Below are 26760 nucleotides of genomic sequence, written 5' to 3'. Positions count from 1 at the left end.
CAAAAAATAAAAGCAGCAATTCTAGTATCTGTAAAACCCTGAGCTGCCTTATGAAGTGTTGACCATTCGTAAAGCATTTTATTTGCTGAGTATTACAAATAAATCCCTAGAAGAAGGAGCAGCTAGTCCCAGTGCCAGCAGTGCTCATTTAAATATGCAACCTGCTCAGCTGATTAACTAAATGCAGGAATATTCTTAGCATGACTGAAAGGCCCTGTATTTAAAAGAGCAGTCTGCTTAGCCAGAGTGCAAGAAGTTAACAGCAAATGTTACCATGTCAGGAAGAGCTAACATTCTTTCAATCCTTAATATACTAGTAGTTACTGATTTTTTTCTTTTAAGCTTTTTACTTTTCTTTTAACCTCAATTAAAGCTTATCCTGCTGAACTTAAGGCGCTGTAGTTTTTCTCCATGACTGCCTAAGAAGAAACAGTTGGAGGGCAATGACACAGTTAAACCATCATCTGGGTTTACATCTTTTACAAAACATCACTTTCCAGACCTCTCTAAACTGATTTAACTCTCTCTACCCCAAAAGCAACTAAAGGACATACATGCCATCAAACTAGTACCCCCCTTCCTCTGACCTGCTAGTCTTCTGTAACACAAAATGGCTGAAGATACCTTCACTGTCTTAAAAAACATGTAAGAACATGGGTTGTGTTTTGCCCCAATGCAGAATCGAACATAAACAACACAAGCATTCAGCATCATTGCCAGGCTGGAAAAACTGTGAAGGTGGTGACAGCTCCAGCAGCTTTGTGGCTTGCTTGAATACTGGTCTACTTAGTAATCCAGTTGGGTGGTGACTGTTTAAAGACATAAATGCTCTTAGCCTGGGGGAGAAAGTGGGGTTGGAAGCTGAGTCGGCACTAAAGGGAGCCAGAACTGTTGCTCCCAGTATTGATAGTACCAACCACCATTCCCTTCCCCAGGAGGGAGAAGGTGAGAGCCCCAGGAGGGAACTCGTGGGCCCAGGCAGGCGCCTGCCTCGGCACGGCTGGGTTTTGCTCAGCTCAGCCGTTCCCGTCCCTCCTTGCACAGCTTTGAGGGCTCAAGGTGCAGCCCCAGGGAGGTGCTCATGCACTGCCAACACGCCGGCGCAGTTCTGTTGGGGAAGAAACCTGGGGCACTGACACATCCCGTTGTTCTGTTCTCAGCTGCTTATCACCGCTTTCCTCTTTCACCCCATCCAGCAGCCACCACTCCCAACGCAGCGATGTGCAACAGCACCCTCTAGCCTGCTTCACTCAGAACAACCACACTGGCTTAAAAACAATAAACACTCGAACTTTTCTAGCCCAGCTAATTTTTGACAGAATTAGGAGTTAGGAGCATCAGCTTCAGATACACATATACCTCAAATTCCACTGTTTTAAGAGTAACAAGCTGTCCAGAATTCATGACAAATGCCTTTTCTGACAGAGCAGCAACAGCACCCGTGCTTTCCACAAGAAACCTTAAAAAGGCACAGCACAGTTATTACATTTACGGCCATGGGTAATTGCTGATTTGAACTTACCATAACCATGACCATGAATGTACACCAAGCTAGAAAGTTGGCTTACAAACACTAACAAAAGCTATTTTTGTTCATTTCTTTGTGAGAGGCCATGGATACTGTGCAGCTGTATGCCCAGTTATTGACACTGTAACTACAGACCCAGAGAACTTGCATTTGTAGTATTTTGCCCACCAGAGCACTGGATGACCAGACATTCTCTCTTAAAAGGCCTGTGATGAAGAGGTAGCACTGGACACAAGCTGACTGGCAGTGCTGGCTTCTCACAGAGCCCCCTCAACCCACCTCTGCAGCGTGCAGAGCAACCCAGTCCGAGGAGGAGAGATCATTAACCACCCTCATTTCTTCAAACCTCAGCTTCAGAGCTGAATCCCAAATGCTTACCAGGTGCCTACTGAACCTCACCTGCATCTTATCTCAGAGATGAAACAGCTGTACACACCACTTGTTTGCTATCACCCACACTCCAAAAGCAACAATTAAAAGGTACAGCAATATGTAGCGAGTTACCTTTCTGGTTTTTTTGAAGCCATCCCACCTTGTTTTTTGAGCTATCCTGGCCTGGACACAACACGCTCCCTGGCAGCACGAGAACACACTGCCATCTGCCTGCTCCTCATGAAGGCTGCAGGGCACACCGAAGCACAGGAGAGGAAATGCAGCAGCACGGGACTTCAGTCTGAGGGAAATAGGAAAGGAGCAGGGGACAAGACTGCAAGTCTGGGGTAGAGGGCATGGACAGCAAGTAGGCTCACCACCATCTTATCTGCAGAATTTTGCCAACAGCACAGAGCTAGGGTCAAAGCAGCAGTGCCATTTCAAACAAGATCCTATTTATCACTTGGGTCGTACCACAGGAAGACAAGGAATATGTAAGGAAATATGCAACTGAAGTAACTGCAAAACAGTCAGATTTCACAAATAAAACAATCAGCATTTATTGCTGTATTACAAAACATTTCATATTTTGGCAATGTTTGTACAGTTCATCCTTTTCCTTCTTAGGGCCTGTTGAAAAGGTATGGGTAGGAAGAAAAGAGGAGAATGTTGAAGATTAAGATTAAATTTAAATGTCTTAAAGAGAAATCCTCCCAAACCACCCCAGTCCCTCCCACCAAAATAAAAATCCAGTTCCACTCAATTTCACTATCCAAAGAGGCCATAGGTGAAGCTGCAGGCAAAACTCTGGCAATTTCACTATCAAACGCATCAAGAAGACAAACAAAACATTCACAGTGGTCTTCAGTATGGTCTGTTGCGTTGATCATTTCTGAAACAGAAATAAAAACTTGTAAGGAATCCCTTCAGTCAAACATCTCTACACCAACTTCTGTGTATTCTTCTATGTTTAGACAGCCTTATCCAAAAATGCTCACAAAACACACTCAACAGGCAAACTGACCTATTTTCTCTGGAAGCTCCTATCTGTAGTTAGTATTTTCATAGCACGGTTGTGCACGCACACAGAAACAACACTCTTTTCCTACAGTCCCTATCAATTCCACAGTCTGTATGCTAGACAATTAAGCAAGGGCAAAGAAACTGCTTACCTTCCTCCCATTTTACCCCCATAGCCACCTCCCCAGTCACCACCTCTGCCACCACGCCCTCGATATCCTCTTTCTCCTCCATAGCCACCTCTCCCACGAAAACCTGGAGGAAAATACAAACCGACACATCAGCCAGGTTTTTCAAAGAGCTGCAAATGACATTAACACATTTAGCACTTCAGAAGAGATGCAGTTGTTTTTACACACCTCCTGATGGACGTGAATCTTCTGGTCTAGGCTCACCACACTGGTTGCAGGAATTCCTGCGAGCGAAGTTCATGTTACCACAGGTCCTAGAAAAGACAAGGATTCCCCAGAGTTAGCTGCTAAGAAACCTAGAGAGCATACATGACACACCACTGCCCAATTCAAATGACACTTACGGGTTAGGACAAACCCAATCACCATTTTTGGGCTCCCCACTTCTCCCCTGGAAGCCCCCACCTCTTCCATATCCACCTCGTGAACCTGTAGACAAAATTATAATCAGAATAAAGGAGGGGAAGTGTCTATGACCTATACATGAGAAACATTTCTTAAGGACTGTCACTGGCTTCAGAACCCAAGTGACAGACAAACTTTTCAGGTGGAAGAAAGAGTGTTTAATGTAAATATATCCCTACTAAACAAGCCTCTGAAACCGTATTAGGAACACTGAAAGCAGCAGGTAGTGCTAATGACAAAAATTGTACTACCACAAAATACAGCATCTACTACCTGAGTTACTACTAGCTACAAGATAGCTAGAAGACTTGGGCAAATGACAACAGAGGTTTCAGCCACCACCAAATCTCAACCACATTGGGTGTCCTGAAGTTAATGTATCTGCACAGCTGAAATACACATGCTCATATGGACGGATTCACGGGAAAAATAAGAAGCAAGGATAGCACGTGGTGGTCAGAAAATCTGCTCCACCAAATATTTCATAAATTCTTTTTCAGCAATAAAAGGAAACTTGATCCACTTGAATTGCTAGTGGGTAAATATAAACCCACTATGCGCATTAATAAGATTTCATAAAGATTTAACATATGGCCAGATTTAGTCACAGAACAGATCTGTTTTTTTGTTAAATTTTTGTCTGGGTTAATGCCAGGATATATCTGACATGAACACAGGGACAACACAGTTCTTGCTTTCTCCATCTAAAAGATGAAGAACTTTTACATCATTGAAGTTCTTGAAGAATCATTTTTTATCAGCCTACCAAAGACTGATTTAAGAACTAAAATTTGTTGACAGCCACTGCACAAAACATGTTTCCTGTAAAATGGTAATTAATATCCAGGGGACTACTGACAAAACTGTATTATGCAGAGAATCATGGAGATTAACATCTATTTAATTAAAGGAGTCAAACATCCAACAGCTGCTCTAAGTCAGTAGCAGTTGAATAATTTACCCTGCCTAATACCATCTGGAAACATCAGAGTATCTCAAGGCCTTGCTGTAATGAGCAAATACTCACTGGGAATTCACACCTAAATATGCGGAAGCTGTACAGCCTCAGTATCGTTGTTATACTATCTCTTTAAAAGCAATGCTCAGACATCATCTGGAGACTTTCCAGTTCAAAAGGAAAACATAAATTCTGTGCTGTGCAAGGGACTACAGATTTCAGTTTACTTAATCTGGTTCAATCCTTATTATCCCCTTTCATGGCAGAATCCCAAAGGCCCATACACTTTGATGAATCACTGCTTCAAAGTCAGCTTCTCTTTTATAAACCAGTAATAGTTAAAAAGCATTTATGCAAAAACAAGGATTCCACAGATTTTAGTCCCACCTCGACGTCCACCACCTCCACCTCCTCTCATGAATTCAGGCCTTCTAGTTGCAAAAGAAACTTTGATAACATTGCCATTGAATTCTTTTCCTGTGGAAAGAAAGCGAGAGGAAGATCAATACAGCTCCCAACAACACAACAGCAAGTTCAGAAGAACAGAAGTGATGTGCACATACAGACAGAATACAAAGTTCTCAAGACACCGGGAGTCTGGAATAAATCTCTTATTTTTGAAGACATTGGTCCACACGTGAGACAGCAAACACTGAGGTACTTGCTAGGTTCTCCATAAACCCACAGATATTTCTCTTAGTTTAAATGCAATCTCTAAGTTGCAGTTTAACTAGACACATAAGAACATTTAAAAGATTTTGGTCATGTTCATGGACAAGTAGTTTGGATATTAGAACTCTGTTTGCTCTTTCCCAAAGTCAGGCAACAAGGCTTGTGTACAATTCAACAGCCAGCAGAAAAATTAAATACTCCCAAGTAAGTGAAAAGCATGAACAACTTAAATATAAAATCAGTTCTTCATAGATACAAGGTTTATCACAGAACAAACAGGGCTGCATATGTGCCTAATATAGTCATAAACAAAAGTCGATTTGAATTTTATTAGCAAAATATAAACCATCAAATAGCATGCCACAACAATATCATTTCACACCAGATGCAGAGTAGGTCCTTTTGTTTCTGCCCAGTATTATTAAAATTCTGTGAACACACAAGGTCACAGGAGCAGGCACTCCCCCCCACAAGTTTACTACTATAGAAGAGTATCACTGTATTTCTGCATCAAGTCTGAAAGGTTTTATACCAATGTATTTCTGAGATCTGCTCTCATCTTCCAATGAACCCATAGTTTAAAAAACCTTGTTTTTCACTGCATATATACAGCACACTTGGCACAAGATTGTCCTAACCATTGCCAAACTCTAAAAATGCTACCACAATGCTAATAAAACCACTACTAACACCGTAGGAAATCCCTCCAGCTGCTAACACAGATTACAGCTCTATTGGTCTGAACAAGTTATGCTCTCCCAAGTGACACGAGCACCATCTCACATACTTTGTGCAGGGATGACTGAGGTATAGCAGCAAACCCTAACAGTGTCACTACACATTTTTGGTCTTACTCACTAGCTGCTGTTCCACTGAATGAGAAAGCCAGCACACACCAAATACCATGAAATAGAAGTCTTCATAAAAAAAAAAAAATCCCACCCAAACAAACCAAAAAAAAGCCAAACAAAAAGTAGCATGGGATCCCCAATGAGGTTATTGATTTGCTTCCTCCACTGCTCACTGGATTCATAAATAACCAAAAGAACAGGTGGTCTCACCCACCATCAAACCAGTCAATTGCTGCTTTAGCAGAAGGAGGGTCATCAAAAGACACTGTTGCTTCTCCCTTTGGTTTGCCAGTATCCTTATCTGTATAAAGATTTATCATAGGTTTGCCAGTCTTTTTGTTGGTCTGAAAAGAAAACACAAAAATATTTTTAATAAATAACATTAATAATAAATAAAAATATTATCTACAACCGCTGGGAAGTCAGAGCGATCGTCTGCCTTGAATGATACCAGTACATTTCCCATACACTAGCTCTGCAAGTTCTCTTCCTTCCTACCAATGATTTCTCATTTCACATACCTTTATAATACCAATTTGCTTGAAATAGTCTGCCACTTGATCTGTTGAAACATCCTCTCCGAGTCCTTGCACGAAGATAGTGTTGTTATCAGAGTTGTCAGACTCTGAATCTATGAAAAAATAAGCTACGTTTACCATGTATTTCTGTGGTAGCAACAGAAGCAACATTTTAAGCTCAGGTCTATGTTGCCCAGTAGCAGACCCTTAAATCCCAAAGACACCTTGCATGAAATAAAAGATGAGCAGAGAGCATAATTTTGAAGTTAACACCATGAACTTCAAAAATGCACGCGCAGCACCTTCAGATGCTGCAGTACATCAGAGACCGAATACATTCGCCAGCTGACCAGCTGTCTGCCACACACTCGGCTCATCCATGCAGCCAGGACATCCAAACCCACCAGCCCTGTCCATGTTTTAAATAACACAGGTTTAGCAGAAGCATTATAGCAGTGAAAGCAGCTGCTTGGCTTCAGCAGATTCAAAGTTCATCAGCAAATTCTTACTTGCTGCATGAAAAGACATCCCAAAACTCACATGCACTTTAATAAAGTAAGTTTCTTTCAAGGAAGACAACTTTTAGCTAAATTTCTTTTGAGTCATGGGAATTGCAGCCACATCCATCTTCCTACACAGAGATTTTAAAAGCAATGACCTAAGAGCCACAATCCACTCCCACCCACTGCTTGTTTTCTTACCAGCATCTGATCTCGGTCCATAATCCCTCTGACCTATGAAACGGGTTTAAAAAAAAAAAAAAAAAAAAAAAGAAAAATACTATTTTTAGCAAAACATTTTCAAGTGACTTTTTTAGAGAGAGTATGCATGTAATGCATCTAAGATCTACAACATTAACCAGAGATTTAGAGAATATTTAGATCAAAACATTCAACAGAAGGTGTCTGTAGGACATTAACGTGTTCTTTAACTTGCAGCATGTGGCAGTTGCCACACTGATGCTGTGCTGGTGTTATCTTGCAAATGCTGGTTGTCAGATCACCAAGCAGTTTACAATTTTTTTAATTTTTTTTTTTTTTACCTCTACTACCTCTCTAAGAAGCATTTGTAACAAAAATTTTGAAAATAAAATAAAAAAATATCCAGCGAACGTCACTGTCTCCACAAATTCTTTCATGCAATTTGACAAAGTAGAAATCCAGTTTATTGCTAAAAGTTTGGCTATTAAAACTCATGAACACACCAGCCTCACCAAAACGCTATAATGCTTCTACTAGATAGTAACAAGATATTGGTGGCTTTTAGATTTATAAAGAATTTCCACTGAAACATTTTTGGATACTCGGCACTTACCACCGTAATTTTTGAAGCCACCACGGTCACCACCACTGCAGAGGAAAAATTGAAGAAATGATTTCTTCCTTAAGTCTCTATGTGCTGAGCCCAAGGCTCAATCTTCAGTTAACTGATTACAAGTTGAGAGTTACTGTCTGGCAGCTAAAGCACTATCTCCATGTTCTCCTACTACTCGTTCATGTTCAATGATTAAATTACATGAAAGTGAATAATCTCACAGGGTGCTGCACTGGAGAAAAGAAGCCCTAAAGAGTATTTTAAACTAACCCATACACGTTGTTGTTTCAATACTCTCTCCCATCCCATAAACCAAAATGACTGCTATTAAAAACTGGGTTTCGAAACAGAAACATTATTTTCATGAAGGTTAACAGGCGTTAATTGTAGATGTAATTGCTACTTTGGAGTAATTAGTACTTTCCTAGAAGTAAGAGGAGCTAAAGTTAATTAACCTCCATCGTTATGTATTTACACAGGGGGGACAAATTAGCAGTATCAGCCATTCTCTGAGAAAGGGTGTGTGGGGACCTACGGTACTATTAGCACTGGACATTACAGAGAAGGTGTGTGTATGTGAGCTTCAAAAGCAGAGGCCGTGAAGTTTTATTTCATTCATTCTGAAACCTGTGGCACAAAATGTAGACCAAGTTAAGAGATTACACACATCAATTTTCAAAGGTTAGAAGGGGATTTTAAACAGGATGTTACACCTCCAATAACGTGCATGAAAATAAACGCTCACTCTTTTCAATGTAAATGTTTGTACTAGCAGGATTTTTCACGACAGCATTTTTAATTGCATCCACGTTATGAACACAGTGTGATCAATATTCAAAGCCTTCAGGAAAAATACAATCACTGGATTTTTTACAGAGTCAATAACCAAGTGTCAGAAAGACTGTCTCCTACTGCCATGTACAACTGCCTGCTTGCCCTCCTTTGCACGGAGGACACAGCTGCCACCTGAAAATTAGGCAGGTTCACCTAATCCTGATAGCTTTCACACTCAGCAGCTAAGATAAAGCCAGTGTAAGATCAAACCCTGATGCAGAGGGCTATCTCCAGACTGGAACTATTGTACCAGTACGAGCAGCCTCCTCACCAACGTGCTTTACAACTAGAAGTCACTCCAGGTTTTAATTCAATCTACCCACCAACACATCAGAGTCCAAACATGGGACACAAGCACCCCAGCAAAAGGCGATGAAAAAAAATTAGGGAGTAACTTCTTTGGCACTCGCTGTGTCTATTTTCTGTTACAGCAAATGCAAAGTCATGAATGGAAAGTACTGCTTACTTAACATTTATGAGATAAAATCTGACCAAACTGAGGGACAAAACACAAATGCGGTTTCAACAGATATTAACAAAACTGGATTAAGAGAGACATTCTTTGAAGAGTGACTGACATTCTGTGATAGTACATACAAGGAGTATTAGATGTTTGTCATGACAGACTACCACTTTTACTGGGACTTTTCTTAAAATAAATTTTTGCCACAGATTTTAAATTGCTTCTCCAATTTAGAAAAAAATCTAAATGCTAAATTGCAGTGTCATTTACTCGTAAGTAATTCATTCTGCTCACTGAAGAGGTAAAATGAATTAAATTTATATTCATTGTATATTTAGAGCTGGTCTTTATTCAAAGCTGACTGTTTTCAAGGACTGATGATAAAAACACGATAGTGATCATAAAATTTATGGTAAATATCTGACACCTCTAATTCACTTCAGCTAAAAAAACCCAACGTCCTTATGACAACAATTTTCAGTAGGATGCCTGCTCTTCTAGGATTTTAACTCAGAAATAACAAGAGTGAATACATCAACCATGGAAATGTTATCAGAGTTTTTCAACCCTAGAACATGGTCCCAATTCATCAGGATGGCATTATCCAGAACACGTATTTTTTTCTGATTTGAAAGTATACAGCAGCAGAGACATAAATTAGAAAAAACTCAACAATTTAAAAATATACAGAAAATAAGTTTATGATTAACACAGCCAGGATTTGACAGGAAGTGAGGATTTTGCAAAGATGCCGAGGTAAAAACGTGTGCACCATGATTCTGAGAAGTGATAGAGTTGGATATATAAATTGTACAGGAAGTCACAATCAAATGCCTAATTTCTCACTTTGTGATACAGTAATTCTGCACCCCACACCAACAAGTGCGATCCACAATTTTTAACTAGAGCTAGGAATTTTTAGATTTATGTTTTTGCCCAAGTATACTTCAGCATGTTACCTTCTGTTTAGTCTCACGTGACCAACCCAACCAAAACCTGCATCGATTCAGTGACAGACACCTTTGATGACAGATTAATGCTTTCCTCCATTTTTAAGTGTATTTGGGTTAGTGTGTGGTGGGGTTTTGGTAGCAGGGGAGGGCTACAGGGGGGGCTCCTGTGAGAAGCTGCTAGAAGCTTCCCCAGCTCTAAGTCAGCCCTGCCTCTGGCCAAGGGCGAGCAGATTGGTGATGGTGGCTGCACCTCTACAGTAACGTGTTTAAGAAGGAGAACCTGCAGCGGAGAGAGGAGTAGGAGTGAGGGAAACACCTCTGCAGACCCCAAGGTCAGTGAAGAAGGAGCAGGGGAGGTGTGCTGGAGCACAGACTCCCCTCAGCCCATGGGGAGAGGGCAGGCTGTCCCCTGCACCCATGGAGGTCACCAGAGGGAGCAGATGCCCTCCTGCAGCCCGTGGGGGACCTCACGCCGGAGCAGGGGCTGCGCTGGAGGAAGGCTGCGACTGTGAGGACAACCCGTGCTGGGGTAGTCTGTTCCTGGGAGGGCGGCACCCCACGGCAGGGACCCAGGCAGGAGCAGTTCGGGAAAAGCTGCAGCCCTGGGGGAAGGACTCATGTGGGAGAAGTTCATGGAGGACTGTCTCCTGTGGGAGGGAGCCCACTCTGGAGCAGGGGGAGAGCATGAGGAGTCCTCCCCCTGAGGAGGAAGGAGCGGCAGGACTGACTGCAAATCCCATCCCCTGGCACCCTGTGCTGCTGGCAGGGAGGAGGTAGAGAGATCAGGAGCAAAGCTGAGCCTGGGAAGAAGGTGTTTTTAAGATGTGGTAATGCTTCTCACTGTCCTACTCTGTTTTGATTGGTAAATAATTAGTGGTGGTGGTGTTCAAGTTAAATTGATGTTATTTCTTAACCAATCCAGTCTGTCTTTTGCCTTTGCCCTCTGGGCTTAAGCCACAACATTAAGTCCCATTTCATATGTGATTTATAAAGCTGCAGTGTGTTACCTTCCTGAGATTGCTGGGGAAAGCTACCTAAGATCCCCACGAGCATGTGGATATGCTGCAAGCAAGCGAAGTCAAACACATAAACTGGTTGCAAGCAGCTGATGCCACAGTCTCAGATTTACCCCTCACTGAGGCCTGAACTCTAAGTCTCAATTTCAGCAACTGATTTAGATCCCACCCCATTGTCATATATAATGGAAAACAGAATTGCAGTGTTTCATTTTCTATTGCTTTACTAGTCTTGCACACAGACCAAATAGATGGGTAACAAGATGGAGTTTGGGGTTTTAACATTCTGTGTTAGAATCATGAACAAGTAGCTAAAATTCAGCAATGCCACCAACAAAGATAACAAGAGACTGAACTGCAAGCAGGCAGAATGTGTACGTGGCACCATTCATAGTGACAAAACCTTACTGCTATGAAAAATGTTATCAGATGTGCTCTTCTCCCATACTCAGTCATATATTTAAACATCACCTACATGTGTGTAAATGCAGTTCATCTGAACATTGCTTACTTCAGCTGGGAATAACTCTTTAAATTACAGGCACAGTTACATGGAGAGCTGAACATTACTGATACAAGAAATATACTTTTAAAAAAGTGATCAGATATTGGCAGAGGAAGCACTAAGAATTCAGGAACCAAATTTCAGCCTCCAATATGCATCTGTGTCTCACCAAGCATGTGGGAGTTACACATAAGAATGTATTTTTACAAACAAGAAAGGAATGCTTGGTGCACCAATAAAGTCACTGACAGACGGTGCTTTTTTTTCTGCTGCCTATATTTATTGCCTCTGTTCATGTTTTTCCAAAGTCTATAGAAAGCTAAGCTCAAGCATATACAGTACAAATCAAAATATTAATTCTGAACACAAACCACACTGCTATAAAAACCATTCGCACTAAATCGTAGTTTCTTTATATCACAATAAGCTAATTCCCACTCAGAACTGATCATATAGCTATTAAGCTGCATAGGTAAGTTTTGTTTATGGTACATCCACATCAAATCCGTACAAGAGAGAAAAACAAACAAAACTTATGCTGAGCAAAGCTAGGACTTCTATGACAAATCTAATGCAATAGTAAATCCTTTTCTAAACTGCATCTATGTAGTTCCACCAACACAGACTGCACGAGCACATTCAAAGGCAAAGCGTCTCCATTTAATCCAGACTCTACAAGAAGGGCAGTGTCACTGGTAATGGCTACTCAACCGCCAAAACAGCCTTCCCCAAGATGAAAGAAAAAAACCTGCTTTGTATTGCTACTCTATTTCCCACTTACATGCTTAACCAAAACAATTCGGTCCCACAACCACAATGGGGAATTAATTCCTTACTTTTTGAATGAGGACTCTAACAAAAAGGTAACTTATTCTACAAGGAAACTTGCAGTAAAACTCTGCATTCTCAAGATCTGGTGTACCTCTTCTACTATGGGTTTTTAAAAAAAAAAAAAAAAAAAAAATTGCTTCTTCGCCAAAATACAAATCAGCGAGATCGTCAATTTTTCAAGCTTCAAAATGAAAGGGTGGAAAAATTCTACTAAAACCCCAAAAGATGTAATTCAAGACCATTAAAAAAAATCTGAAGAATAATTTTGAAACCCCAAGTTATTAAGATTAAAAAGTGAACATCTGACTCATAAGAAAATGATTGTTCTCTATCATAGTATCAGCTAGGGAATCTGAACAGTAATTTCTCAAAAGATATCTCCTTCTCAGTGCTGCGTGACTTTGCACGGGCACAAAAGAAAAATGAGTGCTGAAAGCATTTGCAGAATCACATTTAGTACATATTCAAGTCATTCTAGTTTTCAGAATAACGATTCATACCTTAACATTACCAACTATGTTTTGAAGTACTTTTATAAAGGTTATTCAAAGAAATGAAAGCTCTCAAAATTTACAAATGCCAATTTGATTTTACCCCAAGTATACCGGAATAATTTATTGCACTCGCAGACTGCTCTGAGTGGTCTTCATGCAGGGTAAGTTTATACAGCCCAATGCAACTTGCAAGAACCTTTCAGGAGGACTGATGTAGCAGCCAAAGTCACTGTATCACAAGGACAGGACAGCGGCAAGTCAGCGATGACGCTGGTAACCAGGATGCCCTGATGGCCCAGCACTACAGAGCAGATGAGGCAATGCAGCTGTGAGAACACCAGTGACTGGGTAACGCTCCTACCCATGAGCACAAGCTGCAACAAGTCCTCCCTGCATTTAATGCCAGTCCAGACAACATTTTTATTACAAGCTAACCCTGAAGAGATTCATTCGCTATGATCTCAAGTTAGCTAATAATTTTTTTTGTAATGTCAAGGAGCAATTTTTTTGCCTTGATAGAACTAATTTACACATTGTTTTCTAACCACTATAAAAATCAAAGCCTATGTTACTACAGCAGTACAAGTATCTCCGTGGACAACATTACTTCCTAACGGCTATGGAATTTCCACAATAATTTAATGCTAAGCATTAAAATGAGATCGAAGTAGAAAAGTGAAAATGATAACTGGTTACTGGAGATTGACTTGACATTCCTACACAAGCTGCTTTTAGGGGAAAAAACAACCAAAAAAACCCCAAGGAAACAAAACTACCCTGATACCCCACATTTTCACAAGACTAAACATGATTTCTTACCTTATTAGAAGTTATTTTCACCTTGATTGTACAGTTTGTTATTTAATTGAACCTTTTACACTTTCCTAATAAGCATGACTCTGGTAAAATACATGTCAGAAGCAGAATCCTCCAATCATAATTATGCAGAGAGACTGAATAAACATATATGACACTGTAGTTTCGGAAAAATTTCACTGCAAACAGCATTAAAGACTGCATCACTGAACAGAAGCAGACAGACTTCCAAATAAATGCTTTCCCACTTTGCTGTATTTTCCCCCACTTCTCCATTCACCTCTACTCTTTTCCTCCTTTTGGCTTTCAAGCCCACTGAAGTACTATTATCTACACAGATGTGTGAGCAAAAGCTTTCTTATGTTTTGGAAAACTATGGGAAGAGGCTTTATTTTCACAGACATTAAATCTTACTTTATCTTGCAAAAACAGAAGTTTGTTGCAAAGTGATAAAATCTATTAAAAGTATGTTTTTTGAAGCTCATATTCATTTCTCTTATTGGAAAGGGCTCAGCTATAAACAATTTTTTAAAAACACAGCTTTTATCATAGAATATGGAAAACCCTCATTCATATAGAAAAGCTAATTTTAAAAAATTGTTCAATTTTAACTGAAAATGAACGTAGAAATTACTTTGCTAGTTAAGTTTATATTATATAATACCCCAAGGTGTAACATAAAATAACTAATACACTTTTGTAATTGTGCTATCACGCCTAATTAGGAGAGGGAGGGTCCACCTACATCATCAAACCAGCAAGCCATGAAGTACAACCTGAGACGACCTTAGGAGCAGGCAAATTTTAAATATGGTTTAAAAATAAATACTTTTAAAAGTCGCCAAGTCTTAACACACACTGTTCGATTATTTTATTTAAATAAGATCAGTTCAAACAAACATCATTGTATAATGAGTTCTTCATTTGGAGTTCCAGCAATAACCCAGAACCGTGCAGCCTATTAAAGGGTAAGTGGTGCTGACAAGCAACACTTCAAAGCTCACCGGAAGCTTCAACATTCTGACTTTGCACCAACGAGCACTCTAGACCCCCAACCATTTCACAGAGGTATGTAAAGGGAAGCCAATTGTGATAGTTTATTAAGAAATAATAATGTCATCTGGCCTAATTCAATAGGATTTAAAGCAAAGGTCCCATCTCTCAGACCTATGCATGAAATCATCTGCAAGCACAAAATTATATATATGCATAGATTTTTCTTGACAAGAACAGGGCCTAAGGCAATGGCAGAAGGGATAACAGTATTGTTAGTATTTAAAATATACATAAATGTGTTTAGACTGACAGCTAAACAATAATAAAAACTGTATTTTAATGGAAGATTAAAACTCTAAAAAGCAGTAAAGAACAAGTAATATTATTACTTAATTGCTCCTAAACTTTTTAGAAAGCAGAAAGATAATTAGCCGACCTTAGTGTAATGATTTGTCACTGTAAAGTCAATATAATTCCCTGCTAAAATGTTAGCTAGGTTAGCTATGAATTTTATAAAACTTTCTCAATTCCTGGTTGTTGGTTTTCTTGTCACTGAAAACAACTTTCTACAGGTTTTAAAATATCTTATTTCAAGGGATGGGCTCAGGCAGTTTTTTTATTGCACCTCATGTAAATAAAATGCAGCTATCTGTCCTAACAACCAAATGCTTGGTCTCAATCATCTGAACCTAAAAGCTTTCCCTAGGCAAAATGCATTTCTGTGCAGTGTAGAAAGGTTTAATTTTAGAAGCCTTCCATTTTTGGAAATCTGAATCTGAACCACACTAGGAACAGACAGAGAGTAAATAAAAATTAAAACCAACTAAATAATAAGAAACAGGGTAAGGAACTGCAGGCACTGAAATGAGATTACTTACCTATATCCAGACATATGACCTCTTCCATCCACGTCATATCCCCCTCTACCTCCTCCCTGTGACCCGCCATATCCTCTATTATCTTCTCCATACCTACTCTTTTCACGACGATCATCTGGAGGAATAAGTAAAACAAAACAAAACATGAGTAAATCATAGCGCAAACTGCAGTGCAGTGAAAATTCCCATCCAACAATTCCTGCCCCTCCCCCCCCCCCCCCCCCCAGTCTGCCATTTAAATCTGGAAAGCATCAACTCCTAAACCTCTCTTATATTATCTATGCCACAAAGTAATGGAGCAAAGTTTGATTTTGTTCCAGTTATCTCCCTTGGCTTCCAGGGCCACAAGGTATCTCAGAACATAAACACTCTGTACTTGGAAAATGGAGTGTAATTAAACACGTATTATCTAAAATACCTTCCCAGTTTGTAGAAGACATAACTGAAGACAGAACAAGGATAAAGAGTGTGGGTTGTGCCGCTTGTGTGAAGCTACTGCAAAAAAAGGGTTGATCTTAAACTTCTCATTTCCTTCTATCTCAGAATTCACCTACACAGCGTAAAGCTGGAATGCGAAGTGCAAAAGCTCTTCATGACTGATCAAGACATGTCACCCTCATGCAGGAAGAAGGTTGAAAATAGCTTAGAAGAAAATTCCATCTAGAATTTGCAGAACTCGGGGAGATGGACTGTGCAAGGCTGCCTCCAACAAATGCAAATACAACAATTTTGGGGCCCCAACAGTTTTTCATCTCTGTTTTGAAAGTCTTAACAAATAAAACATTCCCCAAAAGTATCAACATGGAAAAACAGCTTTAACTATGCATCAAATTAACTGTCTGTGGAAGGAAATCCAACTATTTCACAGTGTTTCTGCTCAATTTTATTAGCCAATATTGAATTCAACCTGTGAATTTTACCTTGGCTGTTGTGGCTATAGCTTCCCTTCTGAGACTGGTAGGATTGCTGAGAATGGCCATATGAGCTTTGGTGCTGGTTATAGCCTGACTTTTGGTCATATGAGCTCTGGTGGCCATAGCCCGACTGCTGGTCATATGAGCCCTGGTGGCCATAGCCCGACTGCTGGTCATATGAGCTTGACTGCTGGTCATAAGAGTCTTGGTTTTGTCCATAGCTTGACTGCTGGTCATAAGAGCTTTGGTGCTGACCATAGTTTGACTTTTGTTCATAAGAGCCTCTTCCACTTAAAATAAACAGAATTTGTATTAATAGCTAAATGTTCACAGAATAGAGAGCAAAATAATGGCTGAAGATTCATGACATTGCTAAAATTTCCTAGTCACAGTTACCTCCCAGTCACTACTGGCATGTGGATATGAAAGTACTCCATGTCTCATCTCTGTTGGGATCTATCTGGCTTCCAATAAAAGCAAGGAAGAAAACTGTTACCATTGCTTTCAAGACAACCTCAGTTTCCACTGTAAATGTAACTTAAGAGCATCACTCCCTTTATATATCCCAGCACAATGCTTACTTCCTCCCCTCTCCCCAGTAGCATGACAACGGCTGATGGATAGCCCGTGATCAGCTAAATGCCAAATCCTTCTCTACAGAACTGCAGGGAAGACACCCACTGCTCGTGTCGGATTGTGCAGCCGATACATGCTGCCTACAAAAAAAAAAAAAAAAAAAAAAAAAGCCCCCAAATTTTGCTTTCACTGAATTGCAACCTATCTTTTTCTGGGCGTTCTACCATTTCACCAAGAACTTTTCTAACTCTTGTGATGTCCTCTGATTTACTGGCAGTTCTTCTCAGTTTAGTGCCATCTACATATACTATCCCACCAGCTTTCATCAGCAACATTGACCAATATCACATCTAGGATACTCCAACACAACATGGTTATACATTCTAAGAGGGAGTTGTAACTCTTCTCTGACTAGTAACAACTTTATAGCAACGACAAGGAAATGTCACCTACACCATACTTCCTAGGCTACTTCAGCATCCAAGGTAGAAACAAAAGTATTTTGAAAATCTAGATATATGAGAGAATAGTTCCAGTTGGGTTACCCTTTCACAGCAAGACATTATATAGATTTATGAGAAATAAATTGCATCCAGGAAACACTGGCTGTTACTCACACCTTTGTCTTCCCCCTGGGTATTTAGTTGCGGCTTAACTGTATTTTTTTCCAGTAATTGAAATTAATCACTGACCTCTGTCACCCTTTCTTCTCTTCCTCCTCCCTGCTTCCACCCTTTTTCAAAAGATGAGGCGCTGTATTTGCCACTCTCCAGTCTTTAGCAATCTTACTTGCTAGCCACAATGTCTCAGAAAAACAAACAAAAAAAAAGACCCTACAGAAAGTTTCCACCAGCTTTTCAGAGCACTCTTAAGACGAAGTCCGTTGGGTCCAACCAATCTCAAAATATCCCATCCATGTAATCTGCTCTCTCCCAGTTCTAGCCTAGATCTTAGCTTTAACATTACTAATCCCAGTGGCAAAGAGCTTGTGAAGATTTTTGTTAATATCTTCACTTCAAAAACAAGTCAGCTCCACTTTAGCCTTTGCACCATCACCAACAAAGGAAGCATTGTTGAGAGCATCCACTATTTGCTGATCTTCCTTCCTTCCCTCCCTTTGGATGCAAGGGCTACAATTTTGTGGTCATCCTTTTCAAAGTTGCTATCATTTAATTTGTCAGTTTCTCCTTTCTTGTTACAACCACACATTGAAAAATTTCTGTCCAATGTCTTATCTTCATTTTCTTGGTCAAAACCAACTTGGACAATCTATGCCCTACTGCACTTTTTTCCCACTAGATGTCTGCAGAGTTAAAACTAGATTATTGCCTAGTCCTGTACCTTTGTACAGCTCTAAAATTCTCAGAAAACAAAGCAAAGCAAAACAAAACTTAACCATGTTCCTGTCTTCTTTAGGGATGCGAAAAAGACACCAGGGTGTGAGCGACAGCACCTACTGCTGACAGATTAAGCCCTTGCTTATTTATATTAAGATGTTTTGTGATAATAATTACAAAGACAGAAACAAAGCACAGGTTTGCTGAAGTCCAGACTGTTCTATCAGCTTGCAAAAACCCACAAAAATATTTGGACCTTGGACACAAGAATGAGGCTTAGTACATGACAGCATATTTTAACGAGGTCACGTGATCCTCAATAAAGATCTAACGCAAACAGTAACCTTGGGGTGTCTGCACAAAGCTTGTAAAGGAGATAATGAAGGTCTTCGAGTACCAAGTGGCCTTATAAGTCATTACGGGAAGTTGGGTTGTATTTTCCAACATACTTTCAAAGTCGTATCACTAATCCTCCTGAAACTGATTTCAGTACATCACAAGTAAAATACATTTGCAATAGAGTGAAGTACTGAATCGCAGTGCAGTATGCATATGCACATTTAAGTTATTGATGATACAAAAACGTGATGTTTTGAGAATCCTATTTAGCTGGAAAAAAAAATATTTCTTAAATGACATTTCTGAATCCTTTCCTCTTCTCTCACCAAGAAAAGGCATTCTAAGTCAGGTAAGAAGTCTGCAAATCTAAGAACAGCTGAGAATTTCCTTGCTAGCAGCTTATTTGAAGTTAATAACAGAGTACTGTAAGTTTATACAAAAGAATGTGATTGGAGAGGTACTCAATACATCTTTTTCCTAATCAAAATACTCTCTACCATAAAGTCCATTCTCATGGTAGTCACTATCCAAAGACTTTCTAAAGTGCATCTCCCCATACAGCTTGACTTCAAACCAACTGCATCCATCCTTCTTATATAAAGAAATATTCTTCCCTTACCTCCTGTACTTTCAAATATTACAAATGTCTTAAGAATGTGGATTTTCAGATGTTTGTCCTTTTTTTAGCAAGGATAGCAGGAAATTTGTCATAGCTCTAGTTAAGAAGGTACAACTACTAGACAGTACTTTAAACGGATACCGTTAATCTCTGCTTCCTTACCCTCTAGATGACCCTTTCTGCTGCCCCTGACTGCCATAAGACTGCTGGTTGTACGAGCTCCGATTCTGATTTTCATAACTGGATTCATCATTGTATCCCTGGGAATCTTGTCCATAACCTGGAAATTGAGGAAGAAAATTTTTAGTAAATATTCACCTTTTAATTACTGCCAATGAATGTAACAAGCTAGCCAAACCTGTTTGATTTTGTCCATAGTTCCCATGATAGTTTCCATAGTTCTGTCCATAGGAGGAATTGTCTCCACTCTGCCCATAACCAGAATATCCCTGTAATTTCAAGAACAACTCAAGTAAGTGTAACTTCCACAGTAGGTAACTACAGTTTTCCTTCGCTAGACGTGACTGTGAACGTCAAGCACAGCTGAGAACGGACTTCTTCCTGGCCCAGATATGGTCACGCAGGAACAATTATTTTTACTCAAGGAGCATCTGCTTTGAAAGACAATGTTTTTTTCAACTTACCTGTGCTTGTCCATAATATTGACTGCTCTGATTGCCATAGGATAAATAGCTGTAAGAGAAAAACACACTTAGTAAATGCTTACAGTGTCCTCCACATGGGTTGGAAAGTAAAGGTATTTTTGGTGTTAAGTCTCTTTTCATTCCAAAATAGGTGTTTAATCTGAGTATTGCTGTTATAGCCATATTAGAACTGCATCAATAAAGTAATGGTCACCACAGTTGACTGTCAGAAGCCAGAAAAACTTATTTTAATTTCTGCTCTGTTTCAAGTGTAAATTTAAAGCACATGGAAGCTGGGCTTACTGTAATTTAACAGATTCTTCAGAATCACAGAAAACATTATCGTATGAAACCAAGGCATTTTAAGTTTTTCAGTATATTCTTATAAAGTTAATTTTAACCAATTACTGTCAATCTGGTATTTGTTGGACTATTCAACAATAGAAAAAAAATGCACTAGCTCTAGATTATACTTACTCATTATTCTGCCACTAAGACTTCATGAACTGACAGAAGAATCATGTGTTGAAACTCATATCATACTCAGATATAAACTCAAACTCACACAGTGCTATATGCACAGAGCCTTAAGACTTTCATTAGTACAGTCAGTATTAGCTGTGATTTTCATACTTCCATAAAAACACTTTTGTTTCATGGATTAAACTACCCCTCCCCAAACTTGCAGCTATTTTATGAACTGGCTTTTAAATTTCACCATTACAGTTATCAGAGTGTTTTAACAAAACTTCCCTTCAACAGGAAAATAAAATGGAAAAATAAAATTTTACATCTATATGGCCCATCATCTTTACACTTCCTTTAACTAAAATCTTAGTGAACAGCTTAAGGCAGCCATGTGGAAAATATTTCTCTATATTCATGACATTTCAAAAGTAAAGTAAAAGATATCATTCCACTGTAAACCTGCTTATTGTCTTCTCTTGAGGAATATAATTTTTTTTTCCTGTTTTATAGGATATCTTAATAAAGGCCCAGGGCAGCAAGTTCTCTGCACCCATAACTCATATCAACACTGTATCATACCCAGAGATTCAAACATCATACTGGGAATACTAAACAGCCTTTTATTTTGCAGATTTAATTGCTAACAGCAAAAAAACCCACACATACCTCTGCTGGCCCCCAGACTGACTGTAACTTCCAGAATCTAGAAAAGAAGTAAGTCATATTGAGAACTTCCAATTAATATTTTATTCCTCTACTTGCTATAAGAGAAAGAAATTTGGGGAGAGGGAGAAAGGTTCAAGTACACTGGATAATGGAACTACTTTCCCTGCAGTATGAGACAGATTCCTCTTTATTAACAAAAAAAAATAAAATGCTAAGACTGGGAGAACAGCACAGAAGCACAGGGTAGGGGGGACACGACACAGGTGTAGCCACGATGAACTTTCCTTTTTTGAAGGATCTGAACTCCATTTTTAAGGCATCTCTTCAAATATCCGGGACTGCACGACCCCCTCTAATGGCTATCGAATACAGTGCCATCATCGATGAACAGAATGCAGCAGCTTAATTAATCAAGTGAAGCTAAGTAGGTCAGTCCTACTGAACCCCTTTTTTTAGACGCCATAAGAAAGCTCTGCCTAGCTAAAGGGCACAGACACAGGCAGAATGTGAAGATGTAAAGTCAAGGATGGGGGAACCATGACATTTCCCTTCTCCTGTACTGCAAAAGGAGAAACATTACCGATAGCTCAAACCATACAAGAATGAATTCATTTATATAACAGAAGTTGTCCAGGCAGGTATTATGAATGTTATTTCCAATTAATGTAAACATCAGTTATCAAGGAAATTTATTCTTGAAACACGTTGGAAGGAGATGGATTTCAAAATATGACCTCAAGTTAAAAAAAAAAAGAATATCACTGAAACAGTTTGACTTGTATTTAAAAGTACAGCATCTGATCTGTAAAACCTACCAACGTTACAAAAAACCCGTCTACCCGCTAGCTGGAATTCAGTTCTTAAATAGGGTGCTTTGTCTTTACTGATTTAGCTTATCACATTATTTTATCCTGTTAATCGCACAACGATGGATTTCCTTGTCTTCTGCAAAACTACACATTTTTATGCGTTAAAAGCTCTTACTATACAGGGGTAAACACACACATTCCTACCAATTTCGTTTCCCAAGCCAGCTCCATGTAACAGATGGAGACACACACAACACACATGCGTTGCTCCATCAACCTCAGACCCTGCAGAATTCAGACTGTCACGAGCAGCTTCATCTCTCCAGAGATACCCACACGCCCCAAGCTGCTCTATGCCCCACCAACTTCTTCACTACACGGACTCTGCCGATCTCGCTTTCTATGCGGGTGTCTCAATCGCTCTTGACATTTTTGCTTGAAATTCTCACCTTCTTGTCAAAACCCAAACACCTTCTCCCTTTCTCTACCAGCCTCACCAGTACTGTCACTCTGGATAAGAGCCCTGCAATTTTCCTGTTCCTTTAAAATAATTTCAAGAATCTGTACAAATATTGTGGTGCTATGGTGTGATAAAAAACTATTAGGAACTTCTCTGTTTTCACCCCTGATTTGAGTCTTTCCCCCACGATCTCTCTCTAACCTCTACACCTAGAGCTGACTAAAAAGCTGAAATCGAGAATTACAATGCATGTCATAAACTAGAAATGACTATAACCATTTTCCAATCAAAACACCCATCAAATTGCTGAAGTCTGTTCATTATACCTCCCTCAGCTCATTATAAATCCTATCCCGCCAGTACTCACACATGTATTTAAACACGTCCATATATACTTGCAAGATGAGGGTATCACCTAAGCTATTCAGACATGAAGCAGCATTTCTAATGGTAAAGCATCTCCTCAAAGCAAACATCGAATTTCATATTTTGTAAGAGAAATATTTACTAAAGCTAAGATGATTCATTTCACACGTCCTATTAAGCAGTTTTCACTCAGATGTAATGAAAAGCAATTAAAACAAACAATGTAAAAGTGCAACTCAAACATGCTTATTGTTTTTAATGAGATAAAAGTCAAATTTTTATATTATTTCAATTTAAATGATCACAAAGATTACTATTAAATAGGTAACCACATTTTAAAACTCTGGTTTAACTCTGAAATTTATATGCCATTAATGCTGCTAATTAAAACAAAGAATATTAATGGTTGTACCAGAAAGAATTCTTGAGTAAGGATATAATTAGCTATAAACTGAAGGACTACATTTAATCTCCTTAGCTTCTCCCTTACAAACTTCTGACAAACCATTTTTCCAAAATTTTGGAAAAAGTTTGAAAGCAACCAGATAAGGATCCCATAAAATAGGAATACACAGAATCAATTTCCTTTATTTATACATTTTTCTACATCCTTTGTTGACCTCTTTGTCTACAGACTTCTGATCGATTTATTTTGGTGGACTCAACGGGGACAAGAGTCTGTAAGTATCTCTGGAAACAACAGATATGTTTAAAAAGCTCATAGAAAAATTTCCCGTGAGTGAAGTAGGGCATAGCAGACTAGTAAGTTTGCACTGCTCAGGAAGTGTATTCCTCTTAAAATAGAAGAAGCTGTGTACATTTGAAAACTGAAGTTCTCATACAAAATAATCCACATAAAGAAGCAGCATTGCTTCTGTAGTATTCTCAACAGAAAAATAATCTTGTGTTTGAACATCACCATAGAGTAAAAACACAGGAGACACTCAGGTGCCTGACTGGAAAATACTTGAGGTCTGGGAAGAAAGTGGTTTTAGTCTGCTGCCAAACTTTACTCATTCAGTAGAGGTCTTCACAGTCTGAAGTCGTTTTACGGTACCTTTGGACATGTTTTATTCTCATGGCAAAGGGCTGTCCTTGCATTAAAGGAGTCCTTAACATACCTTGCTTTGTTTTGGTTTTATTCTCTATCGTTCATATACATGATGTGAGACAACACTAAAATGGCTCAACCCTAACAAAACACGGCTTACTCCATAAAGCACTTAGAGCCCTGGCATTTTTTCCTCCCATTCTGGGGTACACTACCTATCCATGGCTTCCCAGGGGCATCTCTGCTGGTGAGGCTGAAACATTTTCACCTCAAATGGGATGAAGAAACAGCAACACGATGTGCTCACAGAAGCCCTGGGAGAAGCCAGGCTGTGTCAAGTCATCTGGGACAGTAGACATACTGTCTCCATACTCAACTAAAGGCCTCCACTGGGAGACAATTGCAGCCAGTGCATTTTAAGCCCGCAGCAGAGGGGCTGTGAAGCTACCCCCTTCACTATGCTGGCCCCCTTGGTGGGGGGGATAGGGGGTGCTGCTAAAGCAGAATGCAAAGCAGATGCAGCAGATTCAGGGACACAAAGGTGGGTGCTATGCTGGGGGGTTTGCATTCCACGGGGGGTGCTGACCCAGAGCGGGGAGCGCACAAACCACTGCTGTGGGGAGTGGCACGACCGAAAGTCGGGTCCACATCTCGCAGAGGGGGCGGGGGGCACGGCCACACAACCCAAAGTGGGGGCCCACACGGGGGAAGGACCATGACCCAAAAGCGGGGAGGCTTACATCTCACGCCGGAGGATACACGACCCAAAGGAGGCCTACGCTCGGGGGCACGAACCAAAATGGGGCCCACATCTCACACCGAGGGGGGCGTGGCACAACCCACAGAGGGGTCCCACACGCAGGGGGCTGCCCAGGCCCGAAAGGGGGGGCCGACATCCCACGCTGGACCCCAACGGGCGACCCCGATGGGATCCTGTCCCCACGCCCCCCACCCCATTGCGACACGGGGGGAGCGCGGCCGGACTGACCACGCCCCCGGCCGTAAAGGGGCGGGGCGGGCAGCCTGGCGGAGCGGGGCTCCCGGGGGAGGGGGGGGGTGGCCCGCGGGGGCGTGGCTCCCCTCCCCCTCTCCGCCGGCTGGCAGCGGGCGGCAAACGGGGGGTGCGAGGGGGAAAGGGCCGCGTCTCCCCGCTAACATGGCCGCGGCCTTTTCCACCTGCGCCACACGGCGCTCGCCCACCCTCCCGCGCCCACCACACCCGCGCTTAAACGACGGGAAGAAAAGCCGCCAACACCACGCCGCCACTTCCCCCCCGCCCCAGCCCGCCAGGCCTGGAAGCACCTACCCGAAGCCATGGCGGCGGCAGCGGCGATTAACCGGGCTGAGGGAAAACAGCGCCAAAAGCGGCCCCAGCGCCGCGCCGGCCGCGCACACACTGAAGGACCCGCAGCTCGCGCGGACTGCGGGGCCGGTTAGCCAATCCGCGCGCGCGGCGCCTACCACTGGCGGGGGGAAGCGGGGGGAGAGGGGGGGGCGCGGGAAGCGAGGGCCGTACCAAGTGACCCCGCGGGGGGGGGGGGGGAATGGGTTGTTCCAGGGGTAGGTGCTCGGCGCTGGACGGGCGTGATGGGTTGTGGCAAGCTGCGTAGGGAGACCGGGAATCGCTTAAAAGGTTCAATTAGTTTAATTAATAAACACGCAGGGTATGGTCTGGGTGCTGCGAGGGAACCAGGGGGGCTGCTTCCCACTCCAGCAGCCTCCCCGGTTCCCTCTCAGCACCCCGATTGTGCATCGCCATTTGGGCCAGAGGATGTTTCAGGCTTTCCAAAAAATCAGTCACCATGCCAAACCTCACAGCAGCCGGGGGGTAAAAGTCCTCAATATGTTTTGGGCACGCACAGCCAGGAAAAGAAGCGAAATGCTAAGATGGAATTAAAGAAAACATCCAAAAAATGAGTCCCAAAGAGAAGAAAAAAAAAAAAAAAAACAAAAAAACCCAAACAACCAGCTTTGCCAGGGTTTCTGGCTTTTAAAAATTGACTTGGAGAATGGCTTTCTAAGAAAAGGGATCATGACCTTGGGAGCCACTTCTATGAAACAAGAGCCATTGCTTCAGAAAGGAAGATTAATGAGGAATGAGCTGAAACGACAGCAAAAGCAATGATTATTTCATCTGATTGGTTTTTAGCAGTCATATTTATTGTTTCAGATCAAGGTACTTTCTTGCAAGAGTTGGAGAGGGAAAGTTAACAGTTGCACACTTTCTGTCTAGTGACAATCTGCAGGTGCATCAGCAGGGGAAACAGCAAGGGCTGTGAGGTTTTACCCTGTCAGGTTTTTTTTAAAGGCAGTGAAGAGCATTCTCTGATTTCAACTGAATGGATGGAGCAAATTTGCAAATAAATTGGGCTGTTTCTTTCCCTCCTGGGCGTAGCAGCAGGAGGCAAATCCCAGTGCCACAACCTAAAATAAGTTTCTGCAAAACAAGTAGTGACTAGAATGATTAATTTAAAAAAGGGGTTGAGCTCTCTGCCCGTCTTTTGGTTTCTCCTTGAAAAACTTCACCTCCTCCAGCCACAACGTCTTCTCCTGTGCCATTAGCCTTCTTGTGTCTGCGACAACTTGGGACCTCTCACAAAGCTGCCTTTGCAATGCGCTGTCGGGGTTAGGGCAAATCCCAAACAATGTGTAGAGCCTCTCAGTGCCTTTACATTCCTCAGAGATTGGAATATTCTCATAAATGGAAAATGGCATTAAAGGAGACAGAGTAACAGCACATGTGTCTGTTTGCCTGCTGATAGATCTGTGCTGTGCTCTCCTGTAGCTTTCACTGCTCTTCCCCTTGGCTGGAAAGATCCCAGCTGCTTCAAACTCTTTCCCCACCTTGCAAAATCAGAGGCCGTGTGGGAAGGTGTGTTTCTTCTGATCCTTCCCA

General features: G+C 41.1%; 1 protein-coding gene across 2 annotated transcripts; it reads right to left on the bottom strand.

Moving 5' to 3' along the window:
- Positions 1–2435: 2435 nt before the first annotated feature.
- On the bottom strand, positions 2436–25302 carry TAF15 (TATA-box binding protein associated factor 15). 2 transcript variants are annotated; one of them, XM_074890269.1, is made up of 16 exons: positions 25171–25302; positions 21179–21215; positions 20045–20093; positions 19759–19849; positions 19563–19680; positions 16536–16819; positions 15616–15730; positions 7830–7864; positions 7217–7249; positions 6519–6628; positions 6212–6341; positions 4862–4951; positions 3456–3540; positions 3280–3365; positions 3073–3175; positions 2436–2792 (listed from the first exon to the last, which is right to left on the bottom strand). In XM_074890269.1, the coding sequence occupies exons 1-16, from the start codon at positions 25178–25180 to the stop codon at positions 2765–2767; spliced, it is 1404 nt and encodes a 467-aa protein (XP_074746370.1). In that variant the 5' UTR covers positions 25181–25302; the 3' UTR covers positions 2436–2764. The 2 variants fall into 2 exon arrangements, with proteins under 2 accessions (XP_074746370.1, XP_074746371.1); XM_074890270.1 differs by lacking the exons at positions 7830–7864; positions 21179–21215; positions 25171–25302 and having other exon boundaries at positions 20045–20084.
- Between the last annotated feature and the right edge of the window lie 1458 nt (positions 25303–26760).

Source organism: Strix uralensis, chromosome 20, assembly GCF_047716275.1.
Source record: "Strix uralensis isolate ZFMK-TIS-50842 chromosome 20, bStrUra1, whole genome shotgun sequence".
Lineage (NCBI taxonomy): Eukaryota > Metazoa > Chordata > Aves > Strigiformes > Strigidae > Strix > Strix uralensis.
Note: the sequence above shows the minus strand (reverse complement) of the source record. Positions and strands in the feature narration are given on the sequence as shown.

Excerpts from the sequence above, each read along its gene's own strand:
- TAF15 (XM_074890269.1), bottom strand. Across the intron at positions 3,541-4,861 it reads TGGAGGTGGTGGACGTCGAG|GTTCACGAGGTGGATATGGA; the intron begins GTGGGACTAAAA and ends TTTTGTCTACAG. Across the intron at positions 3,176-3,279 it reads AGATTCACGTCCATCAGGAG|GTTTTCGTGGGAGAGGTGGC; the intron begins GTGTGTAAAAAC and ends ATTTTCCTCCAG.